The following is a 26,552-nucleotide window of genomic DNA, read 5'->3' on the forward strand; positions in this document are numbered from 1 at the left end:
CTCCTACACCACTGAATGCCACACACACACACACACACACACACACACACACACACACACACACACACACACACACACACACACACACACACACACACACACACACACACACACACACACACACACACACAAAATGGTCACAAGTCCCACACATGCTGGTAATCACTGGTATTAGCAGCAAGTACAAAGCACTCCGATATTTAACACAAATATGCCATGCGCACACATTCTGTGTGCGAGAAGCTCAATAATCAGCACCAAAATGAAGACTGTAAATCAAACATTTGAAATCACCGTTCTTTTATACTTCGTTTGTATACGTGTATGTCATCAGCATAAATGTATAACAGGAGTGAGCACAATGTAACCTTGTTTTCTCTCCAAGGTAAATGCAGTCATGGCGGTTCTGGTGACAAGACACGCAAAAAGGATCCAGTGGGGGGCATCAATAAGGACACTATTCATGCAGATCATGGCAAAGATCATGATAAAGCAGCTGCTGTGGCTGTGCTTGCCACTATGGAGCTACTGGAGGATATCAGGCTAGCTGTTGGAGTCCCCAATTTCCTGAGGTATGATCTTCATGTTGTGTCCTTGTATGAATTCATGTTGTTGATAAATCTAAACCATCATCAATTTCAATCATACATGTTTTGTTCTTCTAACATCTGCTGAGCTGTTGATCATGTCTACAAGTAATGCTGTGCTGGCACTCGGTGTCTGTGCTCAGTAGCAAAATATAATACAGTACTTTCAAATACTAACTTTGCACAAGACCAAATGATAATACCTCATCAATTATTGAGAGATGGCTGAGGATGAACCCAAAAACAGAGATCTAGCAAACGTACAAGGAGGAGATAATGTTCTTTCTCTCTCCTATAGACTGATGGGGGTCTCCCAGTCCTCTGCACTGTGTTTTGTCATTGACACCACAGGAAGTATGGGTGATGACATCGCCGAGGTTAAGAGACTCGCTGCTGTTATCATTGACAGGAGGAAGGGAACCCCAGCAGAGCCGTTGTCCTACCTATTGGTTCCTTTCAATGATCCAGGTAAACCCACATCTTACAGTTCATTGCTGCAAAATCTGCAGTTCATTGAGTACAACTGATTAAGTGGGCTTCACATTGTCAAAGGAAAAATAATCTAATCAATTAAAAATATGGTCAAGTCAGGGAACATGCCCCAAATCCATGTGCATCCACCATATACAGAATCATCTTGAGTCCCAGAGAAGAACCAACCTCCAGTGCTTATAAATAAAGCAAACTGAAAATTGAAAGAAAAAAAAATAAATTGCAGTACCTTGAAAGGCTAATTCAGGCTGGCTGCAGAAACAAGCCACACAGTGCATCCAGAAAGTATTCACAGTGCTTCGCTTTTTCCACATTTTGTGATGTTATAGCCATATTCCAAAATGGATGAAAAATTTTTTTTCCTACAAAATTCTACACACAGTACCCCATAACAACACTCCACACTCTATGACTGCCATGATAGGCTCCAGCCCCCTGCGACCCTTAACAGTGATAACAAAATGTAGAGAAAATTCCCAAAATTTAGAGCATGTTTTTTTTAAATAACTCATTAATTTAATATTTTTAAACCATAAAGTTATGAATAATTAGGTGCATGGTTGTTTTGTGTGACAGCTGTATGCCAGCGAGAGGAGTTCACTGATGCAACTGAGTAAAATAAGTATTGAACACGTCGCCATTTTTTCAGTGAATACAAGGTCTTTTAGAAAAGTAACGGACCTTTTTATTTTATGCAAAAAATATATGGATTTGATTCATATGTTTTTACGTCAGCCAAGCTTGAACCTTCGTGCACATGCGTGAGTTTTTTCACGCCTGTCGGTTGCATCATTCACCTGTGGGCAGGCTTTGAGTGAGCACTGGTCCAACCCCCTCGTCGGATTTTTATTGTCAGGGAAATGGCGGAATGTTTTGGGCTTTGCTCCATCAGAATTTTTTCAGAAACTGTTAGAGACAGGCAGCTGGAAACCATTCGGAAAATTCATTTGGCTTTCGATGAAAATTTTATGGGCTTCACAGAGATTAAGGAGTGTTACTACCGCTTTAAGGACGGCCCACAATGGCGCACGGCGCGCCGCGCTCCGAGCCGCGATCGACAGGCAGAAACGACCATTTCATTTCTAAACGGATGGCTGTATGGCTCCGGGACCATCGTGTGCAATTTCTCTGGTTATCACAAGAGCTGGACATCCGCCATTTTCTGGCAGATTTCACTTTTAACAAGAGATTTTGTCATGGAAATCCGCGCGGAGGCTTCGCACATCATGACGGATTCGCTGATGGAGCGAGACAAAGAACACCTCCGTTTTGTTGGAGTGTCAGAGGACAAGTTGGGACATGCCCAGCTCTCCACAGTTTCTCTTATACTCACTCGACTGGTAAGCCACTGAAAGCCGAGATAGGCATGTCCCAACTTGTCCTCTGCCACAGCCATCCGTTTAGAAATGAAATGGTCATTTCTGCCTGTCGATCGCGGCTCGGAGCGCGGCGCGCCGTGCTCCATTGTGGGCCGTTCTTAAAGCAGTAGTAACACTCCTTAATCCCTGTGAAGCCCAAAAAATTTTCACCGAAAGCCAAATGAATTTCCGAATGGTTTCCAGCTGCCTGTCTCTAACAGTTTATGAAAAAATTCTGATGGAGCAAAGCCCAAATCATTCCACCATTTCCCTGACAATAAAAATCTGACGAGGGGGGTGGACCAGTGCTCACTCAAAGCCTGCCCACAGGCGAATGACGCAACCGACAGGCGTGAAAAAACTCACGTATGCGCACGAAGGCTCAAGCTTGGCTGACGTAAAAACATATGAATCCAATCCATATATTTTTTGCATAAAATAAAAAGGTCCGTTACTTTTCTAACAGACCTCGTATATTTCTAAAGTTGCTGTTGGCATGAAATTTTCACCAGATGTCGGTAACAACCCCAGTAATCCACACATACAAAGAAATTAAAACAAATAAGTACAGAAATTAAGTTATGTGTAATAAAATGGAATGACAGAGGGAACAAAATATTGAACACATTTCCTGAAATTTAATATTTCGTACAAAAGCCTTTGTTGGTTATGGCAGCTTCAAGATGGCTACTGTATGGAGAAACTAGTCACGTGCATTGCTCAGGTGTGATTTTGACCCATTCTTTCACACAGACAGTCTTCAAATCTGGACCTCTTCTATAAACTCTGATCTTTAATTCTTTCCATAATTTTTTTTGTTGAATTCCAGTCAAGTGATTGGCTGGGCCATTCTAGCAGCTTTATTTTCATTCTCTGAAACCAACAGAGTTTCTGTGGCTGTGTGTTTGGGATTATTGTCTTGCTGAAATGTCCACCCTTGTTTCTTCTTCATCATTCTGGATTTTTTTTTTATGAAGAATGTCTCTGTATATTTTCCCATTCATCCTTCCTTCAATTACATGAAGTTTGCCAGTGCCATATGCTGAAAAAGACCATGATGTTCCCACCTCCAAACTCCACTGCTGGTGTGGTATTTTTTGTGGTCATGTGCAGGTGCCATTTGACCCACAAACATTGTGTGTATTATGAAATTAAAAGAGTTCAATTTTGGTCACATCTGTCCAGACTTTATTCTCCCAGTATTGTACAGGCTTGTCTAAATGTTGTGTAGCAAACTTTAAATGAGCTTCAGCAAACTTTTTCTTCAGCAGTGGACTCTTGCATGGTGAGCGTGCATACAGGCCATGGTAGTTGAGTGCATTACTTATTGTTTTCTTTGAAACAATTGTATCTGCTAGTAAGTCTTTCTGAAGTGGTCCTTGGCTCATGGACAACTCTAATAAAAAAAATCTTTTCAGTCCTCTTTCAGAAATCTTGTGAGGCGCACCTGGTGGCCACGTTAATGGTGAAATGATGTTCTTTTCACTTCCAGATTATGGCCCCAACATTGCTCACTGGAACATTCAGAAGTTTAGAAATCCTTCTGTAACCAGTGCCAGCAGTATGTTTTGCAACAATAAGGTTGCAAAGATCTTGCGAGAGCTCTTTGTTTTTACCCAAAATGACTCCTTGTGTGACACATTTTTATAGGCCATTAGTTGGGACTGAACCAGCTGATTAATTTGCAATGACAAAGGGCAAGACTGCTTTCTAATTTCTGATAGATTTCAGCTGGTGTGTCTTTTTGCACCTTCCTTTCTTCAGGTGTTCAATACTTTCTCTTTCTTTATGTAATTTCACATTACTTAATATCTGGACATCTGTGGTTTGATTTCTTTGTCTGTGTGGGTTACTTAGGTTGTTAGCAACATCTGGTGAAAATTTCATGTCAGTAGAAGCTTTCAAAATATATTGAATGAAAATAATGGTGACCTGGGGCCTCATGTACAAAGCATGCCTATGCACAAAAATGTGGCGTACAATCCGTCAGATGTACCAAAAGTTAAATGACCGTGGAAATGCGCGGTGCGTCCTTCAAAAATACTGGCTGGCATATATACACTCAACAAAAATATAAACGCAACACCTTTGGTTTTGCTCCCATTTTGTATGAGATGAACTCAAAGATCTAAAACTTTTTCCACATACACAATATCACCATTTCCCTCAAATATTGTTCACAAACCAGTCTAAATCTGTGATAGTGAGCACTTCTCCTTTGCTGAGATAATCCATCCCACCTCACAGGTGTGCCATACCAAGATGCTGATTAGACACCATGATTAGTGCGCAGGTGTGCCTTAGACTGTCCACAATAAAAGGCCACTCTGAAAGGTGCAGTTTTATCACACAGCACAATGCCACAGATGTCGCAAGATTTGAGGGAGTGTGCAATTGGCATGCTGACAGCAGGAATGTCAACCAGAGCTGTTGCTCGTGTATTGAATGTTCATTTCTCCACCATAAGCCGTCTCCAAAGGCGTTTCAGAGAATTTGGCAGTACATCCAACCAGCCTCACAACCGCAGACCACGTGTAACCACACCAGCCCAGGACCTCCACATCCAGCATGTTCACCTCCAAGATCGTCTGAGACCAGCCACTTGGACAGCTGCTGGAACAATCGGTTTGCATAACCAAAGAATTTCTGCACAAACTGTCGGAAACCATCTCAGGGAAGCTCATCTGCATGCTTGTCGTCCTCATCGGGGTCTCGACCTGACTCCAGTTCATCGTCGTAACCAACTTGAGTGGGCAAATGCTCACATTCGCTGGTGTTTGGCACGTTGGAGCGTGTGTGGCGTCGTGTGGGTGAGCGGTTTTCTGATGTCAATGTTGTGGATCGAGTGGCCCATGGTGGCGGTGGGGTTATGGTATGGGCAGGCATCCGAAGAACACAGGTGCATTTTATTGATGGCATTTTGAATGCACAGAGATACCGTGACGAGATCCTGAGGTCCATTGTTGTACCATACATCCAAGAACATCACCTCATGTTGCAGCAGGATAATGCACGGCCCCATGTTGCAAGGATCTGTACACAATTCTTGGAAGCTGAAAATGTCCCAGTTCTTGCATGGCCGGCATACTCACCGGACATGTCACCCATTGAGCATGTTTGGGATGCTCTGGACCGGCGTATACGACAGCGTGTACCAGTTCCTGCCAATATCCAGCAACTTCGCACAGCCATTGAAGAGGAGTGGACCAACATTCCACAGGCCACAATTGACAACCTGATCAACTCTATGCGAAGGAGATGTGTTGCACTGCATGAGGCAAATGGTGGTCACACCAGATACTGACTGGTATCCCCCCCCCCCCCCCCAGTAAAACAAAACTTCACCTTTTAGAGTGGCCTTTTATTGTGGGCAGTCTAAGGCACATCTGTGCACTAATCATGGTGTCTAATCAGCATCTTGATATGGCACACCTGTGAGGTGGGATGGATTATCTCAGCAAAGGAGAAGTGCTCACTATCACAGATTTAGACTGGTTTGTGAACAATATTTGAGGGAAATGGTGATATTGTGTATGTGGAAAAAGTTTTAGATCTTTGAGTTCATCTCATACAAAATGGGAGCAAAACCAAAAGTGTTGCATTTATATTTTTGTTGAGTATACATTTCTAAATCAAATCAAATCAATTTCATTTATATAGCGCCAAATCACAACAGACAGTTGCCCCAAGGCGCTTCATATTGCAAGGCAAAGCCATACAATAATTACAGAAAAACCCCAACTGTCAAAACGACCCCCTGTGAGCAAGCACTTGGCAACAGTGGGAAGGAAAAACTCCCTTTTAACAGGAAGAAACCTCCAGCAGAACCAGGCTCAGGGAGGGGCAGTCTTCTGCTGGGACTGGTTGGGGCTGAGGGAGAGAACCAGGAGAAATACCGCAGTGAGAGCCAACCACCAGTAGAGGTAGACTACACTACAGCTATTATGGCACCTCTGACACATAGAGGTGATGCTGGGAACCATTAATAGTGTGGGAACCATTAATTGTGTGAAAACATGAAGGCATCAGAGTGATGTGCACATCAGAGACACGTATGAACAATTAACACACGCATGTGTTTGCAATTATATGGATGGATATACAAGTATGTGCAAAGTGATGTGTAAAATGGCACTAACAGCGGCTGCGCTAGCATTGTTAGAGGACCTTGCAAATGGTGTAATCAGATATCAGTGTATTCAGGGAACGCAAGTGGGTGATTCTTAGACTACGGGCACTTTTATGTCCCTTGATCATATTTTATGAAAAAAAGAAAAAAGGGGAAATTTCACACTTTTATAGTTATCTTTACAATGAAAGTGTTTTAAGAAATTTGTCCTAGTAGTCTATGATGACTTTTTCACCTTTTTTCAGCATCATTATATGCAAATATTGCTGTTTTGTGCTTGTCCCACACCCAGACTTATGATCTTCAATGATAAAAATGAATAGTAAACAAACGTTTTTTTCTAATGTTTTAAAATATCTCTGAATAAAATATCAGTAAAATAATCAAAACATAATTGGGGTATTCAATGTCATACAACTGTTGTCCCACACTATTGCCGTAATTTCCACCACAACAATAATGTCCCTTTAAAAAGTTTGTATGAAAGGTTGCGTGGGTAGTTTCTATGGAGATAAACAGTAACATCAGAGCACATGTATATAGCGCCAAATCACAACAAACAGTTGCCCCAAGGCGCTTTATATTGTAAGGCAATGGTGTGGTGGAAATTACATTTACAAGGCCAATAGTGCCCGTAGTTAAAGAATCACCCAAGTATTTATTTGCAAATTATGATAATTGGCTCATTAACCAATGTTGATTAACAAGACCACTGTTACTGGGGTTGCATGCAGCATTGTGGATGGCCCAGGGAGCAATACGGCGAGAAGCCAGGGGTTATCTGGCCCACACAGGTGTTGACCACGCTGGAATTCCTGACAGCAGGAGCATTCTAGCGTGAGGTGACTGATCAGTCAGGAGTGTGCCTGTCAACCTTATGCTGAGCTATGCCAGCTGTGTGGAACGCAATCATCCGAATGTCATCCAGGTACATTGCTTTCATGTTGGGAGAGAGACAGGTTCGCTAATATACTCACAGCTGACCGCACACATATTGCTGTAACAGCACCATGACATGATGAATTTGTTTTTGTTAATAGGAAACAATTTCATTCCATCAATGTTCAAATCATATGTGATGCGCAAATGCATTGGGTTGAGCTGGGAACAGGCAGGCATGGTGCGCGATGGATGGCTGAGCGGGTAAATGGTTTATTTGTGTAATTGTTCCTAACAAAAACCAGTACAGGCGCATTTCGGCATGTACGCATTCAAATATGGTGTTTGTTTGTATTATCATTTATTCTGTGTCTTGATGGTGAAACTACAGCTTCTTAAGAGGCCTGATTGTCTGTCTGTGTTCAATATTTGTCAGAAAGGTGTGTGTAATGGTGTGAATGTCAATGTGTCAAAATGTGAATCATTATTCCTCAAAATCTAAATGATGTAATGGCTCATTCAGTAGATATCAAAGTCATATACTTTGTCCTGTTTCATGTGTATTTCATAGTTAATTTTGTAAAAAAAAAAAAAAAAGTTGTACTTAGTTCGTCCAATTACTTATAAGCTATAGAGTGACTTTGTATAGTTAAAAAAGATAGATAAATTGTTAATGCAATATTTTTGTATTATACATTTCATGCACATCTTGAATGATTCACTTTGAATACATTGTGGTTGTGTACAGAGGCAAAATTACACAACTTGTCACTATTCAACTACTTGTATACCTGCCTGAATTTTAGCATACTTTGTTTCCACATAACCACAATAAAATGTGTCATTTTGTGAGTAACTGGTAATACTTTTCAAGTCAAACCCTTTCTAAGCCAAAAGGACCTTGAAAAGGCTATGCATGCTTTTATCAGCTCCCGGATTGACTATTGCAATGCACTCTATGTTGGTATCACTCTAGGCTCCCTAAACTGACTCCAACTGGTCCAGAATGCTGCTGCTCGCCTGTTGACCAACACCAGGAAGCACAGCCACATCACTCCTGTACTTTACTCCCTGCACTGGCTTCCAGTCCGTTTTAGAGCTGATTTTAAACTGTTAATGTTTGTTTTTAAAGCTGTAAATGGCATTGCACCTTCTTATTTATGTGACCACTCGGAAGGCCAAGGACTGGTCAAATGACCAATCTACCTCTAAGGCCCACAGGAGAGTCAAATGACCCCAGGATCCCCTGTGGAGAGCTACTTTTGTTATGTAAACAAGGAAGTCTCAGGCTGACTTGGCTAGCCACATTCTTGTGTTTGCATATTTGCTGTCTGTGTGCCTGCTTAGCTGAAAGGGCTGCTGATTTGTGCTTAGGTGGATAAATAACTTTACCCTGGGGGAGAGATGAAATTTTGTTTAAGGAATTGTATTGAAATGTACCAAAAAACACATCAAAAGAAAACTTTGTTTTCTGGATTTTATTGAAATGTACCAAAATGTACCAAAAAACACACCAGAAAACCAAAATATATACAATAGGTACAGGTTACAGTCACTCACAATGACTAACAGTCCCCACACTGCCATGGAAGGTCTTTTCTGCATTTGCCACAACTATACCTGTCGCAGACAGCACATCGAACAGTCGCACCTAAGCACTTTCAGCTAAGCAGGCAGACAGACAGCAAATATGCAAACACAAGAATGTGGCTAGCCAAGTCAGCCCCTCCCCTGAGGTTTTCTGAGATTTCCTTGTTTACATAACAGAAGTAGCTCTCCACGGGGGATCTTGGGGTCATTTGACTCTCCGTGGGCTTTACAGGTAGAAGAGAAAAGCTTGGACCTCCCAGTGGTAAAAACACACAACCCTGTCAGAACACTTCGGTTTGCTGACCAAAACTTTCTGGAGGTTCCCAGGTCCAGGTTCAAACAATGGGGTGACCGTTCTTTTGCAGTAGCAGGTCCTAAGTTGTGGAATGCATTACCTCCTGAACTGAGGTCCATTAATAGTTTGCCTCTGTTTAAAGCTAAGTTAAAAACGTACTTGTTCAGGGCAGCTTTTTGCACATAATTGCTTTGACACTTTTTTTTGTCTATTTTTATTCTATTTGGATGCTCTTATTATGCTTTTATGTGTGTTTTTCGTACTGTTCTTTTTATTTTATCTTTAGCTGGTGCTATTGGAAAGCACTTTGGTTCAGTGAAACTGTTGTAAAGTGCTATAGAAATAAAACTTGATTGATTGATTGATACTTTTATGTTATATATACAGATTTTGGACCTGTGACTAAGACAACAGATTCAGATGTCTTCAAAAGCAGAGTCAATAATTTGGAAGCATATGGAGGAGGAGATTTCCCAGAGATGGCCATGTCTGGACTGCAGGTTTGTGCCTCTGAGCCCTACTTTGATGATCTGTGGGGCGCATCCTAAGTACATGGTACAAGTACATTTGGGGAGGTGTCCAAATCGACTTTGCATATCCACTTTTTTAAGACAAGACCAGGACAAATTTACAGCTGGGTGGACTGACACAATGCAGATTACATGTCTTGTTCAAGGACACAGGAACCATGAGCAGCCAGGTCTACATAAAAATCCAGTACAATCCAGAGCTACTAAGGTTTTGTACTTTTCCATAAGTGTTTCCTTTGTACTTTTAAGTCATTTTAAATTTTTGTTTTCAGTTCAGTCTCATCGTTCTGTATGCAAGCATTGTGTATGCATCTGAACCCGCCTATGTAAGACATATCAATTTATATGTACAGCAACAAATCAGAAGTAGAGAAGCTTGAATCTTCAACTGGACTGGGTTGCTTGATGCAAGGACGTTTCGCTTCAGATCGCAGAAGCTTCCTCAGTTAAAACTCTTGCTCTGGTGGTCTGACTTCTGTCTTGACTCTTGTAGAGAAGAATAATCAGAAGTCACAAAAGCTGGAGTTTTAAACCTAACCAGACCCCTCCTACCGAGAGGCAGACTGCTATAGGCTAGTGACTAAACAATAGCTCTAATTAGCACCTATTGTGCTCTCGTTAGCACCATCCTAATGACAGGGCAGCTGTCCCTCCTAATGATGGGACGGACCCTCTCCTGATGGCTCCCATGACGACTCTGCTGATGACGTGAATGACTCATTACCATGAACAAAAGACTGAAACTGTTTTGACCTGAGTACCCCATTGTAAACAGGGGATAAAGCGTGTCTCAGACCCCCACCCCGGTTAAGGCTGGGTTTCAAACGTTTCACAAAGAATGCCTCCTTGACCCCTCTCTCAAACCATTTCTTCTCTCTATCTAATATTTGAACTTCCTTGTCCTCAAATGTGTGGTTAGTGTCTTTAAGGTGGAGATGAACTGCAGACTGAGGTCCACTGGCGCCCTCTCTGCATTGCTGGTATAGCCTTTTGTGTAAAGGTTGCTTAGTCTCACCTATGTAATGTTCGTTACAGTTTTCCTGACATCTGATAGAATACACTACATTTCTCTGTTTGTAACTAGGGATCCTGTCCTTAGGGTGAACTAATTTCTGTCTCAAGGTGTTAACCAGTTTAAAATAAACTGGGATTTTGTGCTGGTTGAAGATCCTCTGTAGTTTTTCCCCTACTCCTGCTAAATAAGGGAGAGACACTCTTCTTCTTGTCTCCGTCTCCTGTCTATCTGGTCTCTTTGTTCTCTGGGACTTCTGCACTTTGTCCAGGGACCATTGTGGGTACCCACATACTGTGAGGGCTTTCCGGACAAGTTATTGTTCTTTAGCCCTTCCCTCTGCAGTTGTGGGCACCTGTAGGGCTCTGTGTTGAAGCGTCCTGATCACCCCGAGCTTGTGTTCAAGGGGGTGGTTTCAGCCAAAGAGCAGATATTGTCAGTGTGGGTTGGTTTTCTGTAAACCCCTGTCTGGAGCTGCCTGTTCTCTCCAATCGTAACATCACAGGTTGTTTCTGGCGTCCTCACATGTGAGGACGCCAGAAACAACCATTTAGCCTTCTTGGACTGTGATGTTACGCCCCCCGTGTCACCCCACATTTTGTGCCCCTGTCTGGCATGTGCGCAATGAGTAAGTAGTTTATTTGTGAAATTGTTCCGAATGAAAACCAGTATGGACACATTTTGGCATGTTCGTATTCAAATATGTTTTTTGTTTTTAATATCTATGTATCTGCAGTGATAAAACCATTACTGAAGAAATTGAATCTTGACCCTAGTGTATTGAAAAACTATAGGCCGATACCAAATCTATCATTTTGCTCTGGAATTCTGGAAAAAGTGGTTTCAAGGCAGCTCGCTGACCACCTTACTGAGAATAATCTTTTTGAGCCACTGCAGTCTGCTTTTAGAAAATATCACTCCACAGAGACAGCTCTCACTCTTTGGATTGGTGTCCGAATCTTCAATAGATTTGGACACCACTACGGTTTTTGTGCTGTTAGATCTCAGTGCTGCGTTTGATACCATGGATCATCATATTCTACTAGATAAACTGGAGAATCATTTTTGGATTACTATGCCCTTGCATGGTTAACGTCATACGTGACCAGTCGTACTCACTGTGTTTTGTACAATAACACTACCTCTAACCTTAGTGACATGAAATTTGGGGTTCCACAGGGGTCCATTCATCTTAGGCCCCCTGCTTTTCTCCCTTTATATAGCACCCCTTGGGCACATATTGCGGCGTTTTGGGATTACCTTTCACTGCTATGCTGATGATACTCAGTAATAGATGCTGATAACTGCTGGTAATCTCATCCACATGAAGTCTTTAGAAAATTGCCTTGCATCAGTGAGAAGCTGGATATCTAGCAATTTCCTACTTTTAAACTCTGATAAGACTGAAATGATGATTCTTGGTCCAATGAGACATCAGCATCAATTTGACCAGCTAACGCTTAGCCTAGGCTTGTGTGTCATACATCACACTGACAAAGTGAGGAACCTTTGGGTAATTTTTGATCCTATGTTGTCCTTTAACCTCCACATTAGAGATGTTACAAGGACTGCTTTCATCCACCTGCGAAATATAGCAAAGATTTGTCCCATGCTGTCTATGGCTGATGCTGAGACCCTGTTTCATGTGTTTGTCTCTTCTACATTGGTTTACTGCAATGTTCTATTTTCTGGTTTATCACAGTCTAGCATTAGGGGTCTCCAGCTGGTTCACAATGCTGCTGGCAGACTTTTGACAGGAAGCAGAAAGTTCAAGCACATTACACCCATTTTGGCATCTCTTCACTGGCTTCCTGTCCCTGTGAGATCACATTTTAAGGTTCTGCTACTAGCCTATAAAATTATTCACGGACTGGCACCTCCCTACCTAACTGACCTAATTAAACCGTACATAGCGGCGCGGGCTTTGCGTTCTCAAGGTGCAGGGCTACTTTGTGTCCGTAAGGTGAATAAAAAGTCTGTGGGTCACAGAGCTTTCTCTTATCATGCCCCTGTTCTGTGGAATGATCTGCCCGCATCAATAAAACAGTCAGGATAGACTTTCAAGTCCAGATTTAAGATGCACTGATTTTCCCTTTCATATGGCTAGCATACTGGCATAGTATGTTGCTATGCCTTTTACTCTTTTAAATTCATTTTATTAAGAAACAGAGCGGGCCACAGCCTCAACTATATCTAAGTTCTGGGTCTTTTAATGAAGCTTAGGGCTAGTGGCCGGTGGTCATCTTAGTATTTCTTTTGTTCTTCTTGTTGCTTAATGCTGTCAAATTATACTGTTTTTGTTGTCTTTCTGATGCCTGATTCTGTTTTTTTTTTCTCTCTGTTTGAGGTGCGGCTCCATCCAGAGATGGGTGTGGTGTCTGTTTTTGAAACCCTTCTGTCCTGTGCACTGGCAACATTTCCTGTATGTTTGTTTTGTGAATTGTTTTGTAATTTGTGTCGGTAGCATGGCCTAAGCAGAGGGTCACCCTTTTGAGTCTGGTCTGCTTGAGGTATCTTCCTCAGAGGGAGTTTTTCCTTACCACTGTCACCTGTGTGCTTGCTCTGGGGGTTGGTAAGGTTAGACCTTACTTGTGTGAAGCACCTTGAGGCAACTTTGTTGTAATTTGGCACTATATAAATGAAAATAAATATGTCCTGGACATGAACGAGCAAAGTTCTTCAGCATCTCACCATGTCATTTCGGTCCTTCACACTTTTTTTTCAGTAAATGCTTTTGGAGAGCATTAGAATGGCTAAAAATCTTCAGCTACAGCCAACTACGGCCCTCTTAACCCCCACCATTGTAAGTATTTTCTTTATTTGCATCTCACATGCCTGGAAAAACGTCCTCACCATCTCATTTAGGTCTTCACACTTTTTTTCAGTAAATGCTTCTGGGGCGCATAAGCATGGCTAAAAAAAACCTTGGCGAAGCCCCCAGGCACCCATAACTACAGCCTTCTGAACCCCCTGCCACTTTTCAGCTAGTTGACAGTAGGGCTGCACAATATGGCCAAATTAGCTGAACATTCAGGTCTTTTTAAGAAAATCCTCCTCTACACCACTCCATCAAGAAGCTGTATTTCATATTTTTAATTCAATTTATACCAAGTTGCAGAGATTTGCTATCAATTTGAGTTTAAGGAAGATAATTTTAGATTTATTTATTTATTTATTTATTGTATTTGAAATGGCATCAACAAATTAAAATGTGTGAAATCCCAAGTGTTCCAATCCTTTTGAGGGCAATTGAGAAACACTTGGGCAGCATCTTACATCTCAAATAAGCAAACAGAGCATGAACCAGCTGCTGCCTGCTTGTTTTATTCATCTAAAACCAACTGAGAAACACGTATATATAAGGCAACCCGAATTAAAGGAGACATGCCACTTTTAACAACCTGGACCTCATTTCTGGCATAAAATATGGCCGTTTACTCAACAATATAACTTTGGTGTAAGTAAGTAAGCTTTATTTATATAGCACTTTTCTTGGTGTCATTAGAAGTCCGTGTTTCAGATGATGTGTTCAGGTTCAAATCTGGCTGAAATATTGTTCTGCTTCTACTAAGGTGGATTAGAACTTTTTGTGGAACACAGCATCAACTAGTGTACAGTAGGGACCTAGCAGTCAATATCTGTCACTGATTTCAAAATGGCTCTTTTCAACCAGATGTGTGGTGCCATGACTTGTCAATCATCTGGCGTGACAACTGAGGTGTCCAATCAGATTTCAGAGGAGTCTAGTGAAACCCAGCTCCACCCATGCCAGGCAGTGTTGACATTTCCTGTTTCACTGTGGACTGAAAATTTAGCAATTTTCAATTTCAATTTATTTTCATTTATATAGCGCCAAATCACAACAGAGTTGCCTCAAGGTGCTTCACACAAGTAAGGTCTAACCTTACTAACCCCCAGAGCAGCAGTAGTAAGGAAAAAGTCCCTCTGAGGAAGAAACCTCAAGCAGACCAGACTCAAAGGGGTGACCCTCTGCTTGGGCCTTGCTACAGACATAATTACAGAACAATTCACAAAACAAATATACAGGAAATGCTGTTTGTGCATAGGACAGGAGGGTCTCCAGCACAAATACTACATCCATCTCTGGATGGAGCTGCACCTTAAACAGAGAGAGAGAGAGAGAAAAAAAAACAGAATCAGGCATCAGAAAGACAAGAAATACAGTATAATTTGTCAACAACAAGAAAAACAGCAAATACTAAGGTGTTTGCCGGCCACTAGCCCTAAGCTTCACAAAAAGACCCACAAATTAGGTAAAGTTGAGGCCGCGGCATGCTCAGTTTCCTAATAAAGTGAATTAAAAGAGTAAAAAGCGTAGAACTATACTATGCCAGTATGCTAGCCATATGAAAGGGAAAATAAGTGTGTCTTAAGTCTGGACTTGAAAGTCTCCACAGTATCTGACTGTTTTACTGATGTAGGGAGGTCATTCCACAGAACAGGGGCACGATAAGAGAAAGCTCTATGACCCGCAGACTTCTTATTCACCCGAGGAACACAAAGTAGCCCTGCACCCTGAGAACGCAAAGCCTGGACCGGTACGTAAGGTTTAATTAGGTCAGTTAGGTAGGGAGCTGCCAGTCCATGAACAATTTTATAGATTAATAGACTAGTAGCAGAACCTTAAAATCTGATCTCACAAGGACAGGAAGCCAGTGAAGAGATGCCAAAATGGGTGTAATGTGGTCGAACTTTTTGCTTTGTGTCAAAAGTCTGGCAGCAGTATTTTGAACCAATTGGAGACCCCAAATGCTGGACTGCGGTAAACCAGAAAATAGAACATTGCAGTAGTCCAATCTAAAAGAGATAAACATATGAAGCAGGGTCTCAGCATCAGCCATAGACAGGATGGGGCGAATCTTCGCTATATTTCGCAGGTGGAAGAAAGCAGTCCTCACAATATCTCTAATGTGGAGGTCAAAGGACAATGTAGGATCAGAAATTACCCCAAGGTTCCTCACTATGTCCGTGTGATGTATGACACACGAGCCTAGGCCAAGCGTTAACTGGTCAAATTGATGCTGATGTCTCACTGGACCAAGAACCATCATTTTGGACTTATCAGAGGTTAAAAGCAGGAAGTTTTTAGACATCCAACTTCTCACTGATGCAAGGCAATCTTCTAAGAATTTTATGTGGATGAGATTACCAGCAGTTACCGGCATGTATATAACTTAGTACTTCCTGTTTCAGTCTCAATTTGCCACTGAATTCCCGCGAGATCCTATGAGATCTCGTTTATCGTCAAACCAGGAAGCGTTGATCCAGGAAGTGTTCAACATTTGAATTTTTTTTTATTTAATGAGACAAAGAAAAAGTTACACATAAACCTTACAGAGGATTCAATACAACAGCAAAAACAACATACCGAAGAACAGGTTAATAAAAAAAAAAAACAGATCAAAACTATAAAATTATTCCTGTTTCACTGTGGAATCAAAATTTGGCACTTCCTGTTTCAGTTTCAACTTGCCACTGAATTCCCATGAGATCCAACAAGATCTCCTCTATTGTCAATCCAGGAAGTGTTCAACATTTGACATTTGCTGTTTCACTGTGGACTAAAAATTTTGCACTTCCTGTTTGGGACACAGTGTACCACAAGAGAGCTTTGCACCGCTGTGTCGATTCTCTCGTAATATTATTTTTGTTTTGTTTCTTGAACATTAAATTTGAGCTTCTTAACAGACCCCCTGTGTTCAGTGTTTGTCAATAAAAGCATGTGTAAAGTTGTGAATGTCACACACTGTTGGCCACGGCACCCCTCACATTTTTACCTTAACCGTTTTACCGTTTCATGTTTATTTGATAGGGTTCCAAATAAACTATCCCTGTGTGTCTCCATGTCATCTGTGGCTCAGATTCGGTATAATTTCTTTTCTGTGTTCATGTTGACCGATGTGACGGAGGAGAATTCCCAGCTCCTAGGGCCTATTTACATGGATTTGCATATTTAAACAGGGACATAGAAAGAGAGAAGCATAGTGCACATGCACTCAATTCCATGTTCAGTAGGATGTACAAATGGAACATGCGTGGATCCATGCGAACGCACACTTTGATACATCTGAATATTTTTGTGCTTACACCAGTTTGTGGGTTTTGGCGTATCACGTTTCAGTAGGAAATCCACACAAGTCTTTGTACATGAGGCCCCTGGACGTACTAGAATTTTACAGAGGAAGCTACTTTGGTTCATTCATTTAAAGCAGCATGATAATTTTTGTACGATCATTAAGGTTTCAGATCGCAACCTATTAAATATCCCCTAATTTACTTCTCAAAAAGGATTTCAATTTCAATCACAACAGAGTTGCCTCAAAGCGCTTCACACAGGTAAGGTCTAACCTTACCAACCCCTAGAGCAACAGTGGTAAGGAAAAACTCCCTCTGAGGAAGAAACCTCAAGCAGACCAGACTCAAAGAGGTGACCCTCTGCTTGGGCCATGCTACAAACATAAATTACAGAACAATTCACGGACGAATATACAAGAAATGCTATTGGCGCACAGGACAGGAGGGTCGCCAACACAAATACAACTCCCATCTCTGGATGTGGCTGCACCTTAAACAGAGAGAAAAAACAGAATCAGGCATCAGAAAGACAAAAAATACTGTCTAATTTGCCAGCATTAAACAACAAGAAAAACAGAAGAAATACTAAGGTGATCACGGGCCACTAGCCCTAAACTTCACTAAAAGACCGAGAATTTAGGTAAAGTTGAGGCCGCAGCCCGCTCCAATTACTAATAAATGAATTAAAAGAGTAAAAAGTGTAAAACAAAACTGTACCAGTATGCTACCCATATGAAAGGGAAAATAAGTGCATCTTAAGTCTGGACTTGAAAATCTCCACAGAATCTGACTGTTTTATTGACAAAGGGAGATCATTCCACAGAAGAAGATAAGAGAAAGCTCTGTGACCAGCAGACTTCTTATTCACCTTAGGGACACAAAGTAGTCCTGTACCCTGAGAACGTAAAGGGCCGGTATGTAAGGTTTAATTAGGTCAGCTAGGTAGGGAGGTGCCAGTCCATGAATAATTTTATAGGTTGGTAGCAGACCCTTAAAATCTGATCTCACTGGGACAGGAAGCCAGTGAAGGGATGCCAAAATGGGTGTAATATGGTTGTACTTTCTGCTTCGTGTCAAAAGTCTGGCTGCAGCATTTTGAACCAATTGGAGACCCCTAATGCTGGACTGCGGTAAACCAGAAAAAAGAGCATTGCAGTAGTCCAATCTCGAAGAGATAAATGCGTGGATCAGGGACTCAGCATCAGCCATAGACAGGATGGGACAAATCTTCGCTATATTTCGCAGGTGGAAGAAAGCAGTCCTAGTAATATTTCTAATGTGGAGGCCAAAGGACAATGAAGGATCAAAAATTACCCCAAGGTTCCTCACTTTGTCAGTGTGATGTATGACACATGAGCCGAGGCTGAGCGTTAACTGGTCAAATTGATGCCGATGTCTCACTGGACCAAGAACCATCATTTCGGTCTTATCAGAGTTTAAAAGTAGGACGTTTCTAGACATCCAACTTCCCACTGCTGCAAGGCAATCTTCTAAGGATTTTATGTGAACGAGATTACCAGCAGTTATCGGCATGTATAACTGAGTATCCTCAGCATAGCCGTGAAAGGTAATCCAAAAATGCCGCAATATGTGCCCAAGGGGTGCTATATAAAGGGAGAAAAGCAGGGGGCCTAAGACAGACCCCGTGGAACCCCAAATTTCATGTCACTAAGGTTAGAGGTAGTGTTACTGTACAAAACACAGTGAGAATGACTGGTCAAGTATGACGTGAGCCATGCAAGGGCACTCCCAGTAATCCCAAAATGATTTTCCAGCCTATCAAGTAGAATATGATGATCCACAGTATCAAATGCAGCACTGAGATCTAACAGCAACAGAACCGTAGTGGTGTCCGAATCCATTGTAAGCAGAAGATCATTCACCACTTTAGTGAGAGCCATCTCTGTGGAATGATATTTTCTAAAAGCAGACTGCAGTGGCTCAAAGAGATTATTCTCAGTAAGATAGTCTACGAGCTGCCGTGACACCACTTTTTCCAGAATTTTAGAGAAAAATGATAGATTTGATATTGGCTGATAGTTTTTCAATACACTAGGGTCAAGATTAGGTTTCTTAAGTAATGGTCTAATCACTGCAGATTTGAAACATTTAGGAACAGATCCAGAAGTTAAAGAAAGATTAATCATTTCCAGCACAGTCAGCCCAAGAGTGGGCCACAGGTCCTTAAACAGTTTTGTTGGTATAGGATCAAATAAACAGGTTGTGCTTTTTGTTGGCATAAGAGTTTTGTCAGCATGCCTAGTGAGATACTATCAAATTCTGTAAATCTAGGTAATACCTCAGTAGTGGCGCCCACCTCAATAGCAGAGTGTAGTGGCTGGGTTAAGGCATGCCGGGATATGTTTAACCTGATGTCTTCTATTTTCTTCCCAAAGTAATCCAGGATATCTCATGCTGTAAAAGGAGAGCAAACTACAGGTGGTTGTCCATGCATAAGTGTTGGCACCGTGTCAAACAAGAACTTTGAGTTATGCTTGTTTTTGTTGATCAAATCAGAGTAGTAGGTCCGCTTTGTAGCCAATAATGCATGCTTATGGTCTAAGATAGCATCACGCCACACAAGGTCTAATACTTCTAATTTTGAACGACGCCATTTCCATTCTAGACCTCTTGCTTTATGCTTGAGGTCACGCAGATAATCACTGAACCAAGGTGACTGTGATTTGGGGGAGAGCGGTTTTAACACAGGTGGTGCAATCATGTCGAGTGTAGTTTTGAGCAATGAGTTTAAACTATCCACAAGTCTGTCTACTGACTGGGTATTTGTCAAATGTGAAGCTAAGACATCAGGCAGTCTAGCTTCGAGTTCAGTCTTAGTTGAGGAGTTGATGCAATGCCGTAATGATATATAAGGTTGTGGTTCCACTAAACACGGCAGCGAAACTGTAAACTTAATAAGTGAGTGATCAGACACCACTGATGTAAGAGACATGACGTCAGTATTCATGACAGCAATACCACGTGCCAGAACCAGATCCAGGGTATTTCCACTAATGTGCGTCGAGTTCCGAATGCATTGCCGAAATCCTAATGCATCCACAATTTCCATAAATGATTTGCAGAGGGGATGAGAAGGCTTATTTATATGAATGTTAAAGTCACCAATGATCAGAATGTTATCTACACTAGTTGCAAGTTAGAGATGAACGCACCAAATTCATCTAAGAATTCAGAATATGGGCCAGGAGGCCTATATACAGTGACAAAGTAATATGACTGATTTTTATTCTTCTGAACGTGGCAATGTGTAATAACCTGAGCAGAGCAGAGAATCAGATGTTATCAGAGATCAGAGTTATATTTGTAACCCTCAACAGCTAATAAGCTAAACCTAGATTTATAAACAAGAGCAACACCCCCGCTTCGCATCACGAGGGACGTGACTAAATGTACAGTAGTGTTCAGAATAATAGTAGTGCTATGTGACTAAAAAGATTAATCCAGGTTTTGAGTATATTTCTTATTGTCACATGGGAAACAAGGAACCAGTAGATTCAGGAGATTATCACAAATCCAACAAGACCAAGCATTCATGATATGCACAGTCTTAAATCTATGAAATTGGGCTAATAGTAAAAAAAAAGTAGAAAAGGGGGTGTTCACAATAATAGTAGCATCTGCTGTTGACGCTACAAACTCAAAACTATTATGTTCAAACTGCTTTTTTAGCAATCCTGTGAATCACTAAACTAGTATTTAGTTGGATAACCACAGTTTTTCATGATTTCTTCACATCTGCGAGGCATAGAGTCAACCATCTTGTGGCACCTTTCAGCTGTTATTCCACTCCAAGATTCTTTAACAACATTCCACAATTCATTCACATTTCTTGGTTTTGATTCAGAAACAGCTTTTATGATGTCACCCCACAAGTTCTCAATTGGATTTAGGTCCGGGGATTGGGCAGGCCACTCCAAAACATAAATTTTGTTGGTTTGGAACCAAGATTTTGCTTGTTTTCTAGTGTGCTTGGGGTCATTGTCTTGTTGAAACACCCATTTCAAGGGCATGTCCTCTTCAGCATAAGGCAACATGACCTCTTCAAGTATTTTGACATATCCAAACTGATCCATGATACCTGGTATGCGGTATATAGGCCCAACACTATAGTAGGAGAAACATGCCCATATCATGATGCTTGCACCACCATGCTTCACTGTCTTCACTGTGAACTGTGGCTTGAATTCTGAGTTTGGGGGTCATCTCACAAACTGTCTGTAGCCCTTGGACCCAAAAAGAACAATTTTACTCTCATCAGTCCACAAAAATATTCCTCCATTTCTCTTTAGGCCAGTTGATGTGTTCTTTGGCAAATTGTAACCTCTTCTGCACGTCCTTTATTTAACAGAGGGACTTTGCGGGGGATTCTTGCAAATAAATTAGCTTCACACAGGCATCTTCTAACTGTCACAGCACTTACAGGTAATTCTAGACCGGGGTGGCCAAGTTCGATCCTCGAGAGACACCTTCCTGACACTCTTAGTTGTCTCCCTGCTCCAACACACCTGAATCCAATGAAAGATTCGTTAGCAGACTTTTAATGAGCCTTTCATTGGATTCAGGTGTGTTGGAGCAGGGAGACAACTAAGAGTGTTAGGAAGGTGGCTCTCGAGGACCGACCTTGGCCACCCATGCTCTAGACTGTCTTTGATCATCCTGGAGCTGATCAGTGGGTGAGCCTTTGCCATTCTGGTTATTCTTCCATCCATTTTGATGGTTGTTTTCCATTTTTTACGCGTCTCTGTTTTTTTTTGTTTTTTTTTTCATTTTAAAGCATTGGAGATCATTGTAGATGAACAGCCTATAATGTTTTGCACCTGCATATAAGTTTTCCCCTCTCCAATCAACTTTTTAATCAAACTACGCTGTTCTTCTGAACAATGTCTTGAACGTCCCATTTTCCTCAGGCTTTCAAAGAGAAAAGCATGTTCAACAGGTGCTGGCTTCATGCTTAAATAGGGGACACCTGATTCACACCTGTTTGTTCCACAAAATTGACGAACTCACTGACTGAATGCCACACTACTATTATTGTGAACACCCCCTTTTCTACTTTTTTTTTTTACTAATAGCCCAATTTCATAGCCTTAAGAGTGTGCATATCATGAATGCTTGGTCTTGTTGGATTTGTGAGAATCTACTGAATCTACTGGTACCTTGTTTCCCATGTGACAATAAGCAATATACTCAAAACCTGGATTAATCTTTTTAGTCACATAGCACTACTATTATTCTGAACACTACTGTATATGCTGGTGGGCAGGCCTCATTTAAGGGGAGGACAGCTGTAGGTTTAAGCCAGGTTTCACATAGCCCAATCATATCTAAGTGATGATCAATAATTAGATCATTGATCAACAATGATTTTGAGGACAGTGATCTTATGTTAATGAGACCCAGTCTAAGGACCTCAGTGCGGTTGACAGTTGAACTGTTTGGGTTTTGGGGTGGTTCCAGAGTAGCATATATAAGATGCCTAGAAGTAGGTTTAGGTTTAAGACATTCCACGTGTGTTGTAGGTAGCAGACATGAAATCTTTGCTATTGCTGGAACCACCACTGGGCCATCCTCAGTTTCAACATCATCCAATATGGTAATGGGTATTAAGTTTGGAAAGCATATCCCTCTATGATTTTTATGGACATGACTACGGAAGCAGGCCACAGTCTCAACTTGTTGAAATTCCCTCCCTGGCAAATAAACTGCACTATCACCATAGTAGATTTTCTGCACTAATTTCCCCGCTAAGCTAATGGATTCCACACCCACATTTGTCATAAGCCTTGCAGGGTCTCTAATCACCTCCTCCGTGGCCTGCTGTAGATTCTTAATGTTACCCTCCCTGTAGACCTCTATCTATCTTCGCAGACAAGATGGGGGCGCCTTCCCCAGTAGGGTGGAGGCCGTTCGGCATCAGCAAGCCACGGCAGCCCCAGAACGAAGGCCAGTTATCAATAAAGCTAAAGCTTTGCAGTCTACAAAACTGCACCAGCCACCTATTTAACAATGTCAGCCTGCTAAATGCCTCATCAGTACCCCGGGAGGGGAGGGGACCAGAGACTATTAATCGATGTTGACAAATCTTTCTGGCAAGGTCACAAGTCCTCTCTATGTCCATTTTAGATCATAGATCATGGGGGAGGTGATAGTCTAGTGGTTAAGGTGTTGGGCTTGAGTCCAGAAGATCATGGGTTTAAATCCCCGCCTGACTTGAAAATCACTAAGGGCCCTTGGGCAAGGCCTCTAATCCCCTATTGCTCCCGGTGTGTCGTGAGCAACTTGTATGGTACCACCCTGACATCGGGGTGAATGTGAGGCATAATTGTAAAGTGCTTTGTGCGTCTGATACAGATGGAAAAGCGCTATATAAATGCAGTCCATTTACCATTTACCATTTTTGTGACCTCTGAGTGCTTCATCCTGATATCACTGGTGCCAATGTGAATAACTATGTGACTATATCTCATGTCATGTTCCTTCATCTGTCTTCCCTTCTGCAGCATCAGCACCCTAAGATGAGATGCAGTGTCGGGAGCTCTGGCCCCAGGAATACATTTAACGTCAGCCGGCGTCTGTAACCTGACTTTGCGGGTGATAGAATCCCCTATCACTAAAGTCCGGTGTTTCGGCCTGGAGACAGGAGTGGAAGTCACAAGAGGGAGAACCGATTCACAGTTCGCACTGGCAAGTGTGATTGGGGTGCCACAACCGGGCACCAAGCCCCACGGGGCTTCCTCCGCCTAGCCACAGTCCGAAAGCCATCCTCCACAGTCGGCGTTTCTAAGCTGATGCTAATGGGCTCGTTTGCTGGCCCAACACTAACCTCATCTGGAGTGCCCGTAACATCTAACTCCACTGAGCTAAGAAGCTGCTCTAACTTACGGACACGGCTCTCTAAAAGAGCCACCCTATCTTCCAACATCACGCAGGATTTACAGAGGGTGTAAAGTAGGATTTGTAGTGTACTTTGTGCACTAAGAAATTCAAGAATGTAGCCAAGCAAACACGAGCTAACCAATAATGGATAAGCTAACCACTCCAAAAGGTCACACAGACGCAAATAAATAAATTAAAATTCACAGCAGTTACACTGAAAAACTAACAGAAGTATTAAACAGGTAAAAAAAAAGCAGCAGCTATAAAAATAATGACGGGGACGGGAGGAGTCAACCTAGCTAGTGAGAAAGAAAAAAAAAAGGATGAAGGTCAGTTTATGTTGCAGAAGCCTGTTTCCATCATAGGAACCTGCAATTTAGGTGGTCTTACACCTTTGCATGCCTCCACCGATCCTGAAAGGTGATGTTTGAGGGCCTGTTTCAGACGTGACAAAACTCCCTCCTCCATTGTATATATGTACTTTTGAGTGGCCATGATAAATATTTGGGTGAGTCTTGCTGATTGGTCATTGACTTTCAAGAAAGAAGATGACAACAACAAGCACCAAGCCAGAATAGAGAAACTGTCCCCTCTGTTGGTTTGTTCCTCCCTGGGCCTCCGGTGCTCCTCCGGGGCTGCCCGCCTCCCCCCGTCTCGTGGTTTCCCTAGCACCTCCACCGGATCTGGGTTAGGGCTGGGGGCCTGCTCCCTGCACCCCACCTCTCCTTTCACCTGCTGCTTGGGGTTGGGCCTCACATGTCACACCCTTTTAATGCACTTCACCAGGTTAGTACCTGCACACACATCATATTGGGTTTTAAGTAGCACATTGTAGGGTTCATATAGATTTGTGGTTGGGTGTTGGGGATGGGTTTGCAGGGCGCAGCCTGTGGCGCAGCTGTGCACTGCAGCCTTCCACTACGATCTCCATCCGCCACTCCAGCCTTGCAATTTTAATGCACACACTTTATTTCTACACATTTAGTAAACACCTTCACTAACTTGTAACCCTGGTGGTGGTGGTGGGTTTGCAGGCCAGGCTGTGGTACAGCGGTGTGCCGCGGCCACCCACGGCAGTCTACCACCTGCCGTCTCTTGCCCTGCTTTTAATGCAACACTTTATCTTTGCTCACTTAGGGGGTCGTACACAGCAAGGGAGATTAATTATAGCAACTATGGTGGGGTTGGTAGGTAGGGTGAGTGTGGCATGTGGGGTTGGCCCCGAATGGCTGTGGATGAGTGGGGCTCTGGGGTAGGGTCTGCCTCGCTGGTTCTGCCGTGGTACCATGGCCCTGCTCTGGGCCTGGGGTCCCACGGCCCGTTGTGGGGGTGGGTGGTGGCAGTGGGGAGTGGGTGTTGGCACTGGGGGGTTGGGCGGCTGCTGGAGGGATGGGGGCCGTGGTCTCTTTGCTCTCGCTTGGGTGGTCTCCTGATCATGGGCTTTGGTGTTTGGGGTGGGATCCGGGTTGGGTTGTGGGTTGGGGTGGTTTGGGGGGCCCTGGCTGTCGGGGGCCTTGTGCGCTTCCTGGCCCCGGGACTGGGCCTCGCCTCTTGTCTGGGGGCTGGGCCCCGCCCTTGTATGGCTCGGTGGTCCCTACCTGTGCTTTGGATTCGGTTGAGATGACTCCTTTGTCCCCCATCCTTGCCGCCGCTCACTCCTGCCTTCGGGGGCCGTGGCCCTAGTGGTGTGGTTCTGGGGCTCCCCCTATTGGTGGGCTCATGCCAGCGCCCTGTGTGCTTACCTTGGGTATGGGGCTGCTCCCTGTGCTTCTGTGAGTTGGGGTGGTGTCGGGGGTGCGTTCCGGCGCCATCGGGCCACTCCCCTGTTGGTTTGTCCTGCTGCCCAGTGGCTCTGGGGACTGTCCTTCCTGGCCCCTGTGCCCTTCCTGCGTCCTGAACCCATTTCTGTCGGTGCTCGCGGCCAGCTGCGTGGCTACTAACGTGCCGGAGTGGTCCATGTCATATGGTAAGGTTCTGTACTCTTGTTTTGTCCCAACACACCAGCCACAGTAGTGATCAGATAGTTAGCTGTGATCTGGGTCTCTGTGCGTGGATGGTTGTGTGTTTGTGGCCATCACCACAATTCGGTTTTGGGTGCTCTCAAGGGGATCAAGACTCTGGTGTCCTGGATTAGGTTATGGATGCTCACTAATTAGACAACAGGCTGTTGCTGTCACTGTTTGTTCATGTATGGTTGTTTGTCCTGGTATGTTGTATTGTCGGGGCCCCGTCTCCTCGATGTCTCATGTCACAGTTATTGTCTTCACCAATTGTCTTTCGTTCTTGTCTGTCTTTGTGTTGTTTTGGTGGTTGGCCCTTCCTGATAGAAGTTGTCAGTTGGCTTTGAGTAGGATGTTGTAGGCTGATCGGGATGAGCGGATAGGGGTCACACACACACCACATTCACTCATGCACTACATACCTTCTGTCTTGCAAGCTAAATTGCATATATGGGTATTAATGTTCATAAATGGTTCTGCCAGTTTGGCATTTACCATTACTATATATGCAGACAGGGGGAAAACATGGGTGAGATATGCTCTCTCCTTCTAGTCCCCGTTAGTACTCTAGCTGCAGCATTTTGAATTAACTGAAGGCTTTTTAGGGAACTTTTAGGACAACCTGATAATAATGAATTACAATAGTCCAGCCTAGAGGAAATAAATGCATGAATTAGTTTTTCAGCA

General features: G+C 42.9%; 1 protein-coding gene across 1 annotated transcript in view; it reads left to right on the forward strand.

The window, feature by feature from the left end:
• The window catches only part of LOC117526050 (von Willebrand factor A domain-containing protein 7-like), a 77,290-nt gene that overhangs the window by 32,005 nt on the left and 18,733 nt on the right, over window positions 1-26,552 (forward strand). Inside the window, exons 7-9 of the mRNA XM_034188039.1 lie at window positions 386-572; window positions 886-1,055; window positions 9,718-9,830. Coding sequence (XP_034043930.1) covers window positions 386-572; window positions 886-1,055; window positions 9,718-9,830 — 470 coding nt within the window. The remainder of the gene's footprint in view (window positions 1-385; window positions 573-885; window positions 1,056-9,717; window positions 9,831-26,552) is intronic.

This window comes from Thalassophryne amazonica, chromosome 15, assembly GCF_902500255.1.
Source record: "Thalassophryne amazonica chromosome 15, fThaAma1.1, whole genome shotgun sequence".
NCBI classification, from domain to species: domain Eukaryota; kingdom Metazoa; phylum Chordata; class Actinopteri; order Batrachoidiformes; family Batrachoididae; genus Thalassophryne; species Thalassophryne amazonica.